The sequence below is a fragment of the Tyto alba genome, unplaced genomic scaffold (assembly GCF_018691265.1).
Source record: "Tyto alba isolate M040663 unplaced genomic scaffold, T.alba_DEE_v4.0 Super-Scaffold_40, whole genome shotgun sequence".
In the NCBI taxonomy this organism is placed as follows: Eukaryota; Metazoa; Chordata; class Aves; order Strigiformes; family Tytonidae; genus Tyto; species Tyto alba.
The window spans coordinates 48,810,358-48,826,702 of NW_024881316.1; the positions used below are offsets into that span (position 1 = coordinate 48,810,358).

The 16,345-nt window shown below is 41.9% G+C and overlaps 1 protein-coding gene across 12 annotated transcripts in view; it reads right to left on the reverse strand.

Moving 5' to 3' along the window:
* HMBOX1 (homeobox containing 1) overlaps positions 1 to 16,345 on the reverse strand; it is a 122,710-nt gene that overhangs the window by 75,159 nt on the left and 31,206 nt on the right. For all 12 annotated transcript variants that reach the window (XR_006166385.1, XM_042802975.1, XM_042802970.1 and 9 more), the window contains exon 2: positions 826 to 909. Coding sequence is in view for 11 of the 12 variants with exons in the window: in XM_042802975.1 (XP_042658909.1) it covers positions 826 to 848 (23 nt within the window). In the remaining variant the exon portion in view is untranslated. The remainder of the gene's footprint in view (positions 1 to 825; positions 910 to 16,345) is intronic.

A 16,345-nucleotide genomic window follows, 5' to 3' on the forward strand; every position in this document is an offset into this window, starting at 1 on the left:
TGACAGAAGGTACAATAAGAAGTGAAGAGGTCAAAGTATCTCAAGAATCTGACTGCCAGTGGACAAGCATTTGACTGTGCCTATAAAAGAGGTATGGGGAACAGTGATATAGGACTGGCCAGTTAGAGATGGATGACAGCACAGCACAGGTCAAGCCTTTCAGCCTGACAAGCTTCAAACTTTGAATTCATTTGCTTATTTAGTGAAGAAGCAGCATGGATACCAATTAGATTGAAGGTTCATGACAAAAGTCATTTAAAAGAACAGACTAATAGGCTTAAATTCAAGGATGAGCTTTAGACAACTTCAATTCATACTGGGATTCAAGATACAGCAGTGGTTCCTTGGACCAAAACATCCAATTGTAATGTAAGGTTAGGTGCCCTAGGTTTTCTGCCTTTGTTATATAATACTACGTTAGCGGCGTACTCATCCCCTTTCACCAAGTCTGTAGTGGTGCTCAGCTCTCTTGCACAGCTCTGGCATCCCTCTACTATGTTCAGCAGATGTATGGAGATGTCTCTGTTAACACTACCTTTTCCTCTGATCAAGGCTGAGTTTCTAAGAATTGCATGATTTCCCTTCTCCTCCAGGGGCAGAAAAGTAGAAATAACACATCAGCCAGACCAAGTGAAGAATTAAACGCTACTGTTCCCTCGTTTAAATGTCTAGCAAAAACCAAACCAGTGGGAACTCTCCAATTTAGCCAACTGCTGATAATCATTGTAACCATTTCTCTGCTCTTTTTCAGACAAATTAACAGAAAATAACACAAAACACCAAACAACTCTTTGTTTTTGTGGTTTTTTTTTAGCTTGTACTTACACTACTGGAAAAGTTCTGAGCATACTTTACATGGGGATGGGACGTTATAAAGCCTCTTGAGGGTCTTCAGTGTTATTCACCATTCTGTAAGACACAGTGAAAAGATACAAGAAGGTTAGAGATTTCTATGAAAGGCAGATACATTCTGACTTCTTGTTATCTGATTTAGAATTATACAACTGGCTTACAGAGGGCAACCTTACAGCAGTTTCACCAGGCAGTAGCGCCAAATCACTTCTCGGTAAAAAGGAAAAGACAGGCTCCTTCAGGATCCTTCTCAATCACCCAATCCAACCCTCTGCTGAAAGGCAGCAGCATGTATACCAATAATTAAATATAGCCATGGGTAAGAAAAATCCTCCCTGGAACCACTGAATTTTCTTGTATCATCTGCCAATTTATTCTTTTTTTAAATGGCCCATTAAAGCCTCGCCCTCTTCCTTCACTTTGCCTTCAGAGAGAGCTTTGACATGGTTTGCAACAGACCCATGGTCCTAAAGTCTGGCAAATAGTCTTTTACATCCAAACACCATATGAATTATAACGACTCGAGTTATTAATGGATACTGCGCAGATCTAAACAAGGCCAAGAAGCTGAATATTCCAAGCTTGCGTACACCTCTAGGTTAAAAACTACTAACGTTCAATCACATTACTCTGGATAATCTGTAACTAATCCAGACCCACAGACATATACTTCAACGCACGTGGTAAATTCTTAAGGAGAAAGTTGATGTCTGGTAGTATAATCAGTCCAGGGACAAAAATTTAAATTACAATTGATTTCTTTTGGCCACAAGTAAATTAATCTATGCAATCATTTAGCCTTATGACAGTTACCTAGCCTTTTAACTCACAAAAGCTATTAAAAGGATTATTTGGCTAACATCCGCAAAGAGCTTAGAAGACAGGTACTATGTTCTGAAAAGGAATGACCTAATAGAATTTTCTGTAGCTATTGCTGCTGCTGTCTTTCTCCACAAACTAACATGAACTGGAAGTGCTTCACAAGTCGAACTTCAACCAATGGGAAAGAGAAAGGCAGGATATTACATCCAGGCAGATGCAGGAAGAACTAAAGAGAATATTTACACTTCAGGCTATGGGCGCACACAAGTTAGAACAAACCAAGTGGGTAGAGTAGCACAAGGGTTTGTGTGGATTAATTTACTCTGCTCCATAAAGAGATGTCTGTAATACCAGCAACGAAGCCTCGTGAAGAGGCACATCCTGGCTCTTCTCAGACACTATAGCATGACTCTTCCTCTATCACACCTGCTACAGGCTTTGGGGAAGAACTGCACCTATTCCAGACAGAGTCCACCAGGCATGCAGACTACACCATCGTACACCTTTTTTTTTTTTTTTTTTTTTTCCCTTCATGAGAAAAGACTTAGGAACTGTCAGGGTGAAAGGCTGGGCTGAATGAGCTTTTCCAGAAGTAGCAGCAGTCAGCTTCTGGCCACCCAGCTTTCCCAGGGGGTTGAATCCTGCGCCCACATGATTGCTCCCACCCAGATGTGGCAAAGGAAAGCGCTGGGTGTTTTCAGGGAGGGGAATCGCTGAGAGCCGGCTGCTGCCATTTCCAGAACAATTCATTTGGCCCACATCTAGGGCCTGAGTTGCCTTCTTCCTCTCCAGGAAAGGAGGTCGCCAAGAGCAAGGTCACAGACAAGATGAGTGGTCCCAGCAGACTGTCACAGGTCATGTCCTGTAGCCTGGGAGAGAAACCGTGACACCGAAGTACTGATGGATGACAAGCCCACAGGTCCCTCACAGTCAGCCACCCCAAACCTTTTAAAGATAGTTCTACACCAAAACACTTCTCTCAAATTTCTTAACTGCATTTAAAACACATTCCCTGAAGCAGTCACAAAAAATATGAGATCATGCTGTTGACTTATTGCCAAATTTTGAGTTTAATACAGAGAGCTGTTTTGTTTTCCAAAGATGAACAAATTAGACTTAAATATATACCATCTTTCTGAAGGTCAGGGGGGCTAATGATAGAGAACTGGATTCCTCAGAGAAAGATTTGCTTCCAGGATGAGGATTGTGGAAGAAGCAAAGAACAAAACCCACAACGGAAAGAAAAGATCATCTTCCATCATCATGAAACGCAGTATTAAAACTGGAACACGAGGAGATGAGATAGAGAGCCAAAGAAAAGGCTGCAGTAATTCAGGTGTGAGATGACAAAGGCAGGACAATGATATTAGTGATACTAATGGAAGAGGAAAAAAAAAAAAATCATACAGACCTCAGATGTTATAAATGAAGAGCCATTAGGACCTAGACCAAATTTGGGATGTGAACAGAGGAGAAAGAAGGAACTTTTCCAAGAGACTCCAGATCTGGGAGCGCAGACAGAGGATAACAGCATTTTGGCAGAAATAAACAGGAGAGAGTTCATGAGAAAATAAGATAAATTCTCCATTTTTGCTATGTTAAAGGCTGAGGCGGCAGTATTACAGCCTGAATGCAATCGCAAACTGTCACAGACAGAGCCCAGCAAGAAGGCAGGTCGGGGAATCCTCAGGTTTGCCTTGGTGGCTGGACTTGAGAAAGCAAATGCAGTTCCACAGAAAGGAGAGGAAGCTAGTGCTTCCTACGTCTGATGCCAGAACAGAACGGCTGCTATTGAAAAGGGTTACAAATAGTCTTTGACTCAACGTTGGTCTAAAGTTCAGTGGCACAGGAATACCTTCCCTGACCCCGCACAGATGTAAAGGTTGATTAAATGTTTTTGTAATTTAAGGGTGCATCTGATGGGAAACAAGCAACCCCTCAGCTACAATTTTAGTCGAAAAAATTCAACTCAACGTAACATAACTTCCGTCACCAACAAATCACGATTCTGAAATCACGAATCAATATCCCTCTTTCCCTCAGCCTCCTTTTAGCATAAACCAAAGCACCAAACCAAGTTTGATCACAGCAGCAAAGGCAGCTGTCACTACTATCTACAGTTGACATTCAGGTAAGAACTCACAGACCTTTGCCCTTTGCGCATTATTCATTAAATAAATTATCTGCTAACACAGGGAAAACACTACCAGCTCCCCTTCCTGTTTCTGGTACAGACAATGAAAAAAATTCAATATTAATATGGAAATCATGGCCACAGTTGTAGAATCAGATGTAATGAACAATCTTGTCCCCAGCTTAAGTTGATATAAAGGCAGCTTAAATTTACAATGGATGAGTCTTCATGGCAATCTGTTTTTCAGATATTAAAAATCTCATTTTCTCGCTGCCAAGGACAAGTGGAAGTGTGAAGCACTGGAGTATCAACTCTGCATTTGTCTCACTTGACATGAAATCATTCTCATTTTAGTTCAGATTTTTAATACATTCTTGGGATCCACTTCAGTTTTCTTCATTTCTCACTGTATGCAATTAAATGTTTTGAAGTATAGTTCACCCTGATCCACAACGCCCTGCAGAAGCAAGGAGGAAGTCACTTGGTAAAGATGAGCCTGATATCACTTATTTGGAACAGAAATTCATTTTCCCTTTTAATTTCTGAGTGAGTCACACAATAAAAAAAATAATGCCATTGCTTTGCATTTCACTAACACCTTCCTTGGTAAGTTCTTAAGCAGGGCTTTACAAATAACAAACTAAAAGCTTTTGTCCTTGGGGAAGAGAAACATTACCATTTTGTCAAAAGTAAAACATGAACAGAGGGGCTGAATTCTTGGCTTAAAGCCACATGGGATAGTATCTGTGGCTGAAGATGTTATCTGCCTGAAGACATAAGCGCCACTACTACGACACAACTATTATCTATTACTGTACCAGCTACTGAAATGCAGAAGAACCAAGTTTCAGCTTGCTGGTAAACCTGGTACATTGGATGGTGAAGGAATTCAGCCCTGAGAATGAAGTTCTACCACTGCTGAATTCACAATAAAGGCAGATTCCCGATAATTACAGATCAGTAACTACAAACCAATCCTCTCCTAGAAGTAACCAAAAAATGTCAAAATTTAAGTCTTTTACTTGACGTACAGCTTAAGGTCTGTGGGAATCATCACTTCTTCTGGCTGGCCTCTGTGCACTGTGTGTGTGCACATGTCTATAAACATGGGCTGCGACATTTCATCCGTTTCACCTTCTCTACACCGAGGCCAGCATAAAGTAAAACAAACCTGTTACCTGGCTTATGTCCAGAAAACATCTTGCCTCAAAACTGGTAAGGGACCAAGGATCCATCCATTCTAGTTCATTCCAGTAGTTAATCACCCCCTCCATTACAAAGTTGTACTTGAATTCTACTCTGAACGTGTCTGGCTTCAGATTCCAGACAGTAGCTGCTGTTAAGCCTTCCTTCGCCAGCTTTATTCTTGGGAGATGTTCAAACAGGCTGTTGTTTATCCAGTGCTTTTAAAACTCCAGGTACTGCATTTGTATCAAAACTTAAAGGTAAATTCATCTGGGTGCATGCACAAAAGTAGGACTAGTGTCCAAAATACTAAAGCTAATCTAGGACTCTCTAGCCCATTTTCCCAAAATAGGCCTATTCGGAAAAAAAAAAAACCAAACCCAAAAACGCTCTGCCATATGACTTGAGTATGTGTTACATTTGTGCCCTGGAAAGCAAGGTTAAGGACCTTCTCTAAGAACTGCCACCTCCTGAGCACACACTGTGGCTTGGCAACGCGTAGCATCCAGTTTCACGCAGTCATTCTATTGCAACACAAAGAGAAGAGCTGTTTCTTAAGTCTCCAGAATCCACGTTATTTAAATATCACTAAATTAGTACACTGATCTGTACCTTGAGCATGGTCTTGTGCAGACCCTCAAGAAGGTGCACAACAAGCTCTCGGCAAGAGCCGTTGCTACACAAGTCACTGCAATGGCTGCAGCTGCTGCGTTACCTTGAGCTGATGTTTGCAAGGAGCACGCTGGCTCAGTTGCAGGGTAACAAGGCATGAATTGCTGTGGCAGATCTGATCTTAAGGGACAGATTGTGACCTTCTGATTACAGAACACTTGAGGTTGGAAGGGACCCTCTGGAAGTCCTTTTGTCCACCCGCTCTGCTCAAGCAGGGCCACCCAGAGCCAGGTGCCCGTGACCACATCCAGATGGCTTTTGAGTATCTCTGAGATTCCACCACTTCTCCAGAAAATCTGTGCCACTGAATCAAAGAGCAAGAGAGCATGCTTTTTATGAACACAAGAATTCTTGAAGAAACACCTCAGAAGTTACCTCCAATCAATGCTGTTTTCAGTCTTATTGCAACTGGGTTGGTTTATAAAATCTTTTACAGTACAATCCAGGAGAATGCCGTATTTTGGGATTATGGTGAGGGAATACAGCAGCATCTTGCAAAAATTTTTTGATGACATCTCTTCCTCATAACTCTTTAACTGAAGGGAAACCATCAAAAGAAGTCTTTTCCTCTTCAGAAAACACACACCTCGATCTTACAATAAAGTCAGAGTTGGTGAACTTAAAAAAGCAAGCAAATCATTGCTTCCACAACATGCCCTGCAGTAGATCTCCACAGAACAATTAGCTAAGGACTGCAGCTAAAATTGTTTCTTTCTTCTTTTCCCTTTCCAAGCCCATGCAAAAGAAACCCCCTTGCCCAAACTTAGAGGAATTGCCTAGCATGCAAGCCAGAGGCCAGGCTCCATTTTGAAGCAGACTAGCAATGGATCCTCTCTACAAAAAGACTGAGGTTGCAAAACCGTGAAGTTTCCCAAACTCACACAAGGCTTCCAGAAAGGCAGAAAAGTTCATCTGTATTTCACTGGAAAGGACCCCCAGTTACTCCAGAAGTCCCAGAGTTACATAAAAGGCAACGCAGTCCCAGTAAAAGGACATAGTTTAGTATTGTTCTGTCTGTAATGGCAGCTGGCAAACGAAATGCAGTCTTCATGATCTATCTGCAGACACACAGAGAACCCCGGGTTGTATTTTCACTACTGTTCAAAAATGAGCTTCTGGCCCTAACGTACCAACCACCTATGGCATTGTATCTCCTGAATTTCAGCATGTTGTCCCCTCCAATCATGTCTAAAAACTTGCCTGGAACCAAAGGCCAGACTTGAACTAGCTTTTCTGGCTAAAATTACAAGTGAATCTCGACAGTGGAAGACTGACAGCAAGGCACACAAACTCATGGCTAATAGTGATAGCTAGCGGCTGCTACAAAGACCACTTCCTCAGCCATCAAATAGGGTATCTCAATCCACGTAGGTCACTTTGAGCACTGAAATGCATGCGGACGAGATGGTCATTCACACATGAGAGAGAATTTCAGGAGATGGTAACTCTCAGTTGAGTGGTTCAGTTGAAAATGTTTGATGCTGCATTGCAACAGAGCAGAAGGTGTCACGAAGCTACTGACTGCATGTCAGAAGACAACAGGCTCTAAGAACAGAGCTGAAGGAGCAGTCTAACGCCAGCTAATTCCTACAGAGCTACAATGGGCAAGACATACCCTAAAGTAGAACAAAGATTTAAAGCACTTACATGCCAACGTTAGGGATTATACCTTGAACTCTGTGGATATGTACACTGTAAGGCATAAACGTTCATCTGGACAAAACTGCAGATGGGAGATTGCCAAGTCCTCGAGTCCAAGCCTGGGCCATACACACAATAAATGAGAGGTTCATTCAAAAAGATCCCAATTAACACTAATTACCTTGACAGTTTTCTGCTAGGAATACATGGACATAGTAGCACTGGATATGCCAATTGAAATGAGATTCTATACTGCCAAGCACAGTATGTGCATACCGTGAGTATACCTCTGCTGCACAATATTGTTAGATGTGAGCACCTCTGCTTACTAAGCCTGTTCAGGCAGGCTCACATGCAGTCCATACCTGTGTGGTTACGACCATCATAATGTCACAGTTAAATTTCTCACCACCTGGAACTGCTCAAATGAATTACTATGCAGTATGCTGTGGAAGAACTTGACCTCCTGAAGTGCCCCAAGTTTGCCACCTCTCTAGTCTAGCTAGCACCAAGCATGGGTTTGGGCACAGAGGAATTACTTACCCTGCCTGACTGCAATTTCGGTGCAACAGGATGCAGATTTAGCATACTCTGCCCAACAGTGCACACTAGGAACAAGAAAGAAACTATTGCTATTGCGGTCTTGGTGGGGAGCTCATTCGTGTTGGAGACCAACCTGAGGGAGTTGCCCTGCATACCCCACATGGCAAGAGGTATCCAACTGAAGGAAAACCAGCAAGAGGAGCAGAAGCACAGCATCCTGCAGGTCTGAGATGGTCAGCAGTGCCTTCAGAACACCCACCTGCTACATAAAACCTTGATAAAGTAATCTCAGCTTGCTAGTAACAGGACATACAAAGATGAGAAAACATATTAGTTTTCCTAATGTCTAGAGGACAACTAACCAAGGCTACCAGAATCAGTGCTCACCGAGCTTGGCTTTTGATCTTGCAGTTGTGCAGGTTTACATGTTGCACTTAAAATCAGTATAGTATTTTGAAGACAGGTCTTCCTCTTTGGCTGTCAGCTCCGCTCAGACCTGCAGCTTGCTTGTCCGAAAGAGGACACGAATGTCCACTACTAAGACTAATGCTCAGCTGCCATGTACATTGCTGGTGACAGGCAAATTCAAGAGCACAAAACCAGGAGGCACTGCAAAACGTACAGCAGCCCCAAGAAAACAGAGCACTCATCCAACTGGACAGGCAGAGACCTTGCTTCATCTGTGACTCTCCAGGGGAGTCCTACGCACCTTAGGAGATGTCACCAAGCCTGCTTTAGCAGAATTCCAGAAATCATACTTAGCACCAGGTCACTTGAGAGAGGGAGATTAATTCCAAGACAGAGGTACCACAGACCCTGGGCAGGCACAGAAAACTGCTACTACACAATCCCACATGACTACGAAGGCGCCCAATGCAAGATGCACACATATTCAGCTGAGGTGAGCCGAAGAACCTACACCCAGTTGCTGACCTAAAAGAAACCAGAAGACTACATGTCATCACTAGTACTAAGTACAAGCACAGAAAAGAAGTAAGTAATGCCTTACGACCCTTCATTTTTACATTGCTGTATAGCACAAAAAACTATTAAGATGAATGTGGTGTCACTTGGCGATAGCAAATATACCACATAAAATTTATTTTCTTTTTTAAAATAGGTTTTCGATTTAAGATCATCATCCCCTTTTCCCAAACAGTAACCTGACAACATCCTCTACAAACAATAAACTTGTTAGGAACTTTACAAAACACTAAATGGTGTTCAGAAAAGCTCTGCAAGCTCTCAGTTACTTGAAACAAAATATATATGCAACCTTCTTCCATCCCCAAACACGCCTGCGTAAAATTATGCCATAAAAGGAGACTACAAACATGGCAGTCCTGCCGATGCCTGGCCTCTGCCTTACAACTGAAGGTGGGTTTGATGGATCTAAGGCACCCAGGGCTCCCATCTGTTGTTCACTTCAGAATACTATTCGTTATCAGGGAATCGGCACATCCGCCAGCGATGCTGGAACCGGGTTGGGATCTGGCAGATGTGTCCTCACTGCAGCAGCAGATCAAACCAGCCTCCTCGCCCCTCTCCATCCCCATGCCCTTGTCAACTGGTTGTGCTTAAAATACCAACCTCTGGCTCTACCCTTCTTTTCTGTTTTCCCCTCTTCTTCCTCTCTGACAATACAGACCTTCATCAGGTCCACCTCTAAAGGTATTATCCATGTCAAGCAAACACATTTTCTTTTTCACGTGCTTTGCCAGCAAGCCTCTGGGGCTCTTTCACCCCTGCTGAGGTCCATGGTTCAGCAGATGCAAGTGAAAGAGGGCAACCTTTTTTCTCCAAGGTAAAGCTGAACTCTGGCAGATCTATTCCCAAGACACTCCATCTTGTTTCTACCCACTTACTAGTTCTGAAGACACAGAGATGACTACGGTCAGCAGACTGGCAGTGATAACAGTGTTCTGGTTATACCGGAGTTATGAAAATAAGTTGTTTGGGTTGTTTTGTTTTGTGTTTGTTTGTTTTTTGTTTTTTTTTTTTTTTAAAAAAAAAAGGGGGGCATTTAGCAATGTACTTTCATAATTTCAGGGTTTGAGACACTTCATTATTTGGAATAGCTTGCTCAAAAAAGAACAATATCTGTCCATGAAAAGGACATTTGTTTGTTTGTCTGAGGTGTTTTCCACGTCATTACTTACTGCCTGAATAGCATATGAAGGAGAGCAAGAGATCAGTCAGCCACAGGCCTTACTGACAGAAGAACACCCTGTACAGAAACCTCATACACTCTCTTACACCTCTGTCCAAATAAATAAATAAAAATTTAAAGTGTTCCTAAGCACCTATTAGAAGTGGCAATAATATTTAAGCAAACATGAAGTGGATGTTCAAGCAGGACATCCTAACAGCAAGCACACCTACTTCCCCCACCTGTCCCTTTGGTCTAGACAGCACGCCCACAATGGAGATTGCTTGCCAGCTGAATATTATTCTTGCAGAGGCCTTCCTTCTCCTGCTTAACATATTAACAGGGATTTATAGGAGTGACTGTCTGGAACACTGCTTAACAATGCTAATAGCGGAGTTCCAAGAAATCAGTAGTTTGGCAATTACAAATACAGCAACACATGCTGAAATATGTGCTCACGCTTGCTAAACCTGTAATCCGAGTTTTTTCTTTTTTTCCCCATCCCCATAGTAAGTGGTTTTAATTTAGTAGGAACGATTCACTTGCTGCAGGTTTGCTTGCTTTATTTTGTTTTTTTTGTGTGTTTTTTTTGGTTGTTTTTTTTTTTTTTTGTACTGGGAATTCATCTTGGATGACATCTAACAGGAAGACTCGAGGAAGGAGGCAGAATCTGGCTTCCTAAAGAAAAGCCAGCCCACTAAATGCATTGTCTTCCATAAGTTTGTTGTAGCTTAAGTATCTCTAAGTTGGCAATTTATTTCCTCCTGCAATAAATAGCAGACACATACCCAACCAGTATTCTAGTGCTAATTTCGCTCTAAGCTGGGTCCAGGCCAAAAAAGAGCCATTCCAAGACATATCCCATCCCAGCGAGTCTGCTCCAGCGTTGTGATATCACTGTAGGAGACTCCTTTGATGCTCTCAACCTACCCAGGCTGAGCAGCACCTTTGTCTTGTACGAGCCAGGCTTTTGGGCAAGGACTATGTACCTGTTAGTGCATTTTGCTTAAAAAAAAAAAAAACAATCCCACCCTGTTTTACTTCAATTACGGAAGTCTCCAATTCTTCTGGTCCTTCATAACTTTGGGGGCTTGTCCCACAACTCATGATCTTTGTTGCAGACACAGAGGAATGAAGCCAAGTTTAGACAAGCTGCACTGCCCAGCCAGCAGCACCCAGGGAAGACAGGGCTGTTTAACCCCTGCACTCTACCTGCTGTCAAAAAAGAGCCGTGGCAGTGGCAGAAAGCCTCGACCGCAGATGCAGAACTCTGGGAGGTGGATTTTGATGCGCGGAAGGTAACTGGGAAGGAGGTAGGCAGAAGAGCAGATGAGATAGGAAGCTTTGGGACAGCACTGTAGGACTATTACGGCAAAACTCTGCTAAATATATCTTCAGTGCAAAGTAGGTGGGTCAGAACATACCTCCAAGAGAAATCCGTATTTGGAAGCATAGCCCAAGTGGCAAGCTATATGTTCAAAGTAGGTATAAGCACAAGCAGAAGGGCTTTAAGCAAGAACACTTGAAGGATTTGGAGTTTCCCTTCCCCCCTCACATATGTACTCAGACAAAAACACAAAGCAAGCCTGCAATGTAAAATACCCTGCCAGAAAAATAAACAGATGTGCAGAGAGGTGAAGTGACCTCCAGTCTCAACTGAAATTATTTAGGAAGCTTGGAGCCAGCTTGAGACTGAGCTACCAGGCTACATCCTCTCACCTGTGACTGGGCTCAGACTCGGCAACTCATTCCACATGTGACACACAAACCTGCTGAACTGCCAATGGTGAGCTGTTTTTTTCCCGAAAGCACAGTACTCCCAGAGCTAGATAAAGCAGAATACTAATTCCGATGTCAAGAATCCAATAAGATGAGGACAAAAAGCAGAAAACAGAGAAGTTTTATTATGGAGATTTCTAAAAAAACTGATGAATTTTGTTGGGCTGTGACAGTTCTGCTGAATTCTCTTAGAACAGGAAATCCAGCTTCAGCTGTGGGAATGTATTGGAAGCGTTGATAAAAGCCAAAATTGCAGAACATTTGGAAATGCATAATTTAGTAGAGGACATCCAGTACAGATTCATAAAAGGAAGGTCATGCCTGACAAATCTGCTGAAATCCTTTTTATTATACGACCAAATCGTTAGGTTAGACAAGAGTGAAACAGTGGACATAAGTTATCAGGATCTCAGGAAGGCATTTGATTTTGTACCACTCAGACTGATTTACAAAGTCATAAAGCATGATGCAGGGAAAAGGAATTGAAATGGATTAAAAAACATTATAGGGATAGGAACAAAAGCAACACAGTGAGCGGAAGGAGTCTGAAACAGAGAGGTGTAAAGGTCAGTCTGCTGCTAAACACATAAAAATGGGCTTTAAGTAGGGTAAAACTTCAGCTCAGCTACCATTTTAGAGGGAAGAATACCCGAGTCTGGTGACAGAACTGCAGAAGAGCATTACTAGTGGTTGGTAAATTAGGAGGAAATCAGGTGCAGAAAGATGGATGAGCGAGGCTCGGCATTTGACAAAAGGACACGAGAGGTGCTGCACCAACCTGTGGGATTCGCTTGTACTAGAGCTGATGTGTGAAAGGACCTTCTGGCTGGGCATCTGCATTCGTTTTAAAGAGGATTCGATAATTTTATGGTCATTAATAAAATCTGCAGCTATGCATGTTGTGGTAATGATATGGCTAATTAAATCTGAAGCTTCTGGGAATTAAGCTGATGGCCTGAAAGGGTCAAAAAGAAAACTCCTCTTGTACTTAATCAGAGGAATAGCTTTCCAAGCTGGATAGGTGCATTAATTGCCCAATACTGACCACTGCTTCACACTCAATGCTACATCAAAATGACCTCTAGAATGATCCAGCTTGACTATTCACAAAAATCACTAAGATTTCATGTAGGACACCCCAACAGAAACAGTCTTTTTGGACCTGCGTGAAACCAGTTTGGTTTGATTAGCTCCTCTCAGACGTCTATTTTGCACAGACAGAACGTACTTCCACTTATTCTGAGGCTTTATATGGGCTGTTGGTAACATTTCCTCCTGAAAACTCCCAATTACTCTCATCGCTGGTAGATGAGGTCTGTCACTCAATGATGATGCAAGAAGTTTTTATTCCTGTCATTTCTTTCCCAAGAGTAGCAAATCTTTGCAATATCCTCATGAGCCGAGGTAAAATTCTCCACAGAGAACCGAGCCTCAGCAACATGCTACTTGGTTCAAGGTCACCTGTGATAAAGATGAGAACAGAACGTGGATCTTCTGATTCCTACTCCTGTGCCCTGAATACCAGGCCACAGTGCTGCTGCCACCACCTGTGGGGACAGCCTTTCAATCTTTAAGGCTGTCAAAACTCAGCAGCTTTTATGAGCACTAAAAATCACTTTAAATAAACTTCAGTTTTAAAAAAAAAAAAAAGTTACGGGAGAACAGGTGGACTCCTGTGACACCATTCTTCAATGCACAAAGAATCTTTCATCTCGCTGTTCTACACGGCACCTTTAAATATTCTTCTACATAAAGGCATGATATGCAAGAGCAAAAGAATAACTGAGAAACAGTAATCCCTAACAGATCAACTGTGCTTTATCTACACAGATTCTGCTTTCATAAAAGCACAGAGGAAAGAGGGGGGGTGGGGGGGGAAAGAAAAGAACATTCTTATTGTTTTCTGAAGCTTAAAATAACCACAAAGTGAGAAAAATCAAAGCTGTTCCATAGAACAACTAGGAAAAAACGTCTCACTGAGCATTTGAGAAAGACAGTAAATGGCAGAAGATGGAATGAGACATTTCGCGAGTGCTATGGTCACCATGCTTAGATCCTAAATTTGGTCTATGCTGAAACCAATGTGGTTTAAATGGGAAGCATCTGCTAGAATGTATGTGTCCCATATATAATTATAGCTGTCATTGGCAGCGAAGGCTACAGTTATGGCTACCATTACATACTCCATTTTCACTTGCTAACTTATCTGAAAACTTTCTTTTTTCAAATATAATGCAATTGAACGCGGGCAATTTCTGGAGGGAACTTGCTAACTGTGAGAGACACAGAAGGCAAAGGGATGGGAAGAATTAGAACAAATCATCTGTACTGAAGATGGGCGGAGTTGCCATCAATTTATTCTCGTAGTTGATTGATCATGTAGTTTTTCCACTTCCAGAAACAAGCAGAACGTGCATTATCTACTATAGCTGGTTTTGAACCAAACATTTGTGCTTAGCTTTAAAAAAGGGTCCAGTCTGGTGCTAGGGGAAGCAGCAGGAAAGTGGCCAAAACGATAGCTAGCAAAACATTAATTTATTCCTCACATTCCGACATTCCGTATTTTCCAAAGCATTGAGCTGTTCTGTAACATCTATTGGGCTGTCGAGCTATTTGCCCTCGCTCCCAAAACTAATCAGTCCTACATCCAGAGTTTGTGCAAACCCTTCTTCCCCTCAACCCATATTATCTGCTGAACTGACAATCTACAGAGAACTCTGAAAACCCCACAAACTTCCCCCTAACCAAAAAGCTTCCTAGCCACAACACAGCTTATTTTCTAAAACCTCACTGCATAAGCATTTTCTTGGATTTGTTTTCCCGAGCTGAGCTCTCTACCCTTTTCTGAAGTCAAGCAGTCTTGAGTTATCTACTTGCTCCTGTCCAAATGGGTCAGGCACCTACGAGCTCAAACAGCGGTTCAAAAAACATCATCCCAGAGCAGGGTTGACTCGCCTTCAAAGCTGCAGACTACTCTGTTGTACAGCGATAACACGATGAACAGAAACCATCTAAAGAATTATTCCAGTCCTGACTTTCATCATTTCTAGACGTCTCTTTCTGTTACCCTGTCTCCATGCTACACCCTGTATTTTCAAAGATCACGGAAGATTCTTTATAAGTCACCAGACTTCTGAAGGGTTGTTTATATCTATATATTTTTATACACACGCACACACTTTATTTTAAACCCAAATAAAAAATACGGAGTCCATTAACCTCATCCCATTTGGCCCCACCACTCAAAAAAAAAAAAAAAAAGCTGCTGCTATTGGAGAGAAACCCAGGACTCCAGCGGCTTTACACACATGTTCAATTCAGATATGAATTAAGGTTATAATCGTTGCCAATTTTAAAAAGTCCTAAGATTTTTTGTGGTGTGGATGGATGTTTCTATCCCCTCTATTACCAGCTGCTGTAGTACCACAGATGAGCCAGCAGCATCCTCCCAAAACATGCTTCAAAAGGCACAGCTGTATCAAAGGTGGGGACTAAACTTTCCCTGTGCGTTCTGCAGCAACCCAGACTGCTAACGAGTTTCTAACAATTATAATTCATAAAGACCTCTGCAATACCTCCCGTGTGCTGGTGACACTAACAACTGGCAATGCCAGCAGTAAGCTGCTGTTTTAATTTAGCCCTATTGCCCAGGCTACAAGCTTCCAATTTTAAAGGCAATGAAAGAAAAAGCAAATCTTTTTAATTCCCTCATTACTTACATTTTGATTCTGAACTTTTAGCTAAGTTTCCTGGCCTTCCCTAAGTGCACGTACATTTCTCAGAGGGATATTCAACCCATTCAAAGATATACACACCAAAATCCAGATGGGAACAAGCATAAAGCCTTTCCCAGGCACGTTTTTAGACCTATCACACTCATCATCTTACCATTTTCATTTGAGCTAGATAGGTAGTATCTTGGCAAGTTTCTCTTTCCATCTGAGAACCGAAAATTTTGACTTTAGTTACCCTACAGAAGTATCCAAGTTTGGAAATTGGACATCCACCAGAGGACTGGAAGACATATAAATCAACACATCAGTCCTAAAATGTAAAAGCTACTGTTTAATGCAAGATGCCAAAAATAAAATGTGAGTTCCTCTAGACAGTCTGCAACAGGCAATTATCTAAAAAACAATTTTTCACAAAGTTCTGCACATTCTTGCTGACTAACAATTCTGCTGCCAAGCACAGGAGACTGTAGGATGAACCTTTTTTTCTTTTTAGTTAGTTCTAAGAATATTATCCAAAATACTGACTTATATAAAGGGAAACTTTCAACTTCATTTATTACTTAGATCTTTATGATTCTTTACATCCAGTTGGTAATGTACTGGCACACTTATCTATTATATAAATCTCTGTCCCCATCCACACAAAGATACTATTTGTTAAGCCAGTTTAACCCCTGTTTAAATACGATTTACCATTGAAAATACAGCTAAATTCCCATGACTGAGATTAGTCATATAATTTTAAGAACTGGAAGACATTCAAAGTACAGCAATAAGACTGCTGCAAGATCCTCTAGACAACAAAACAGGACAGCAGTCTTCAAGGGCATTTGG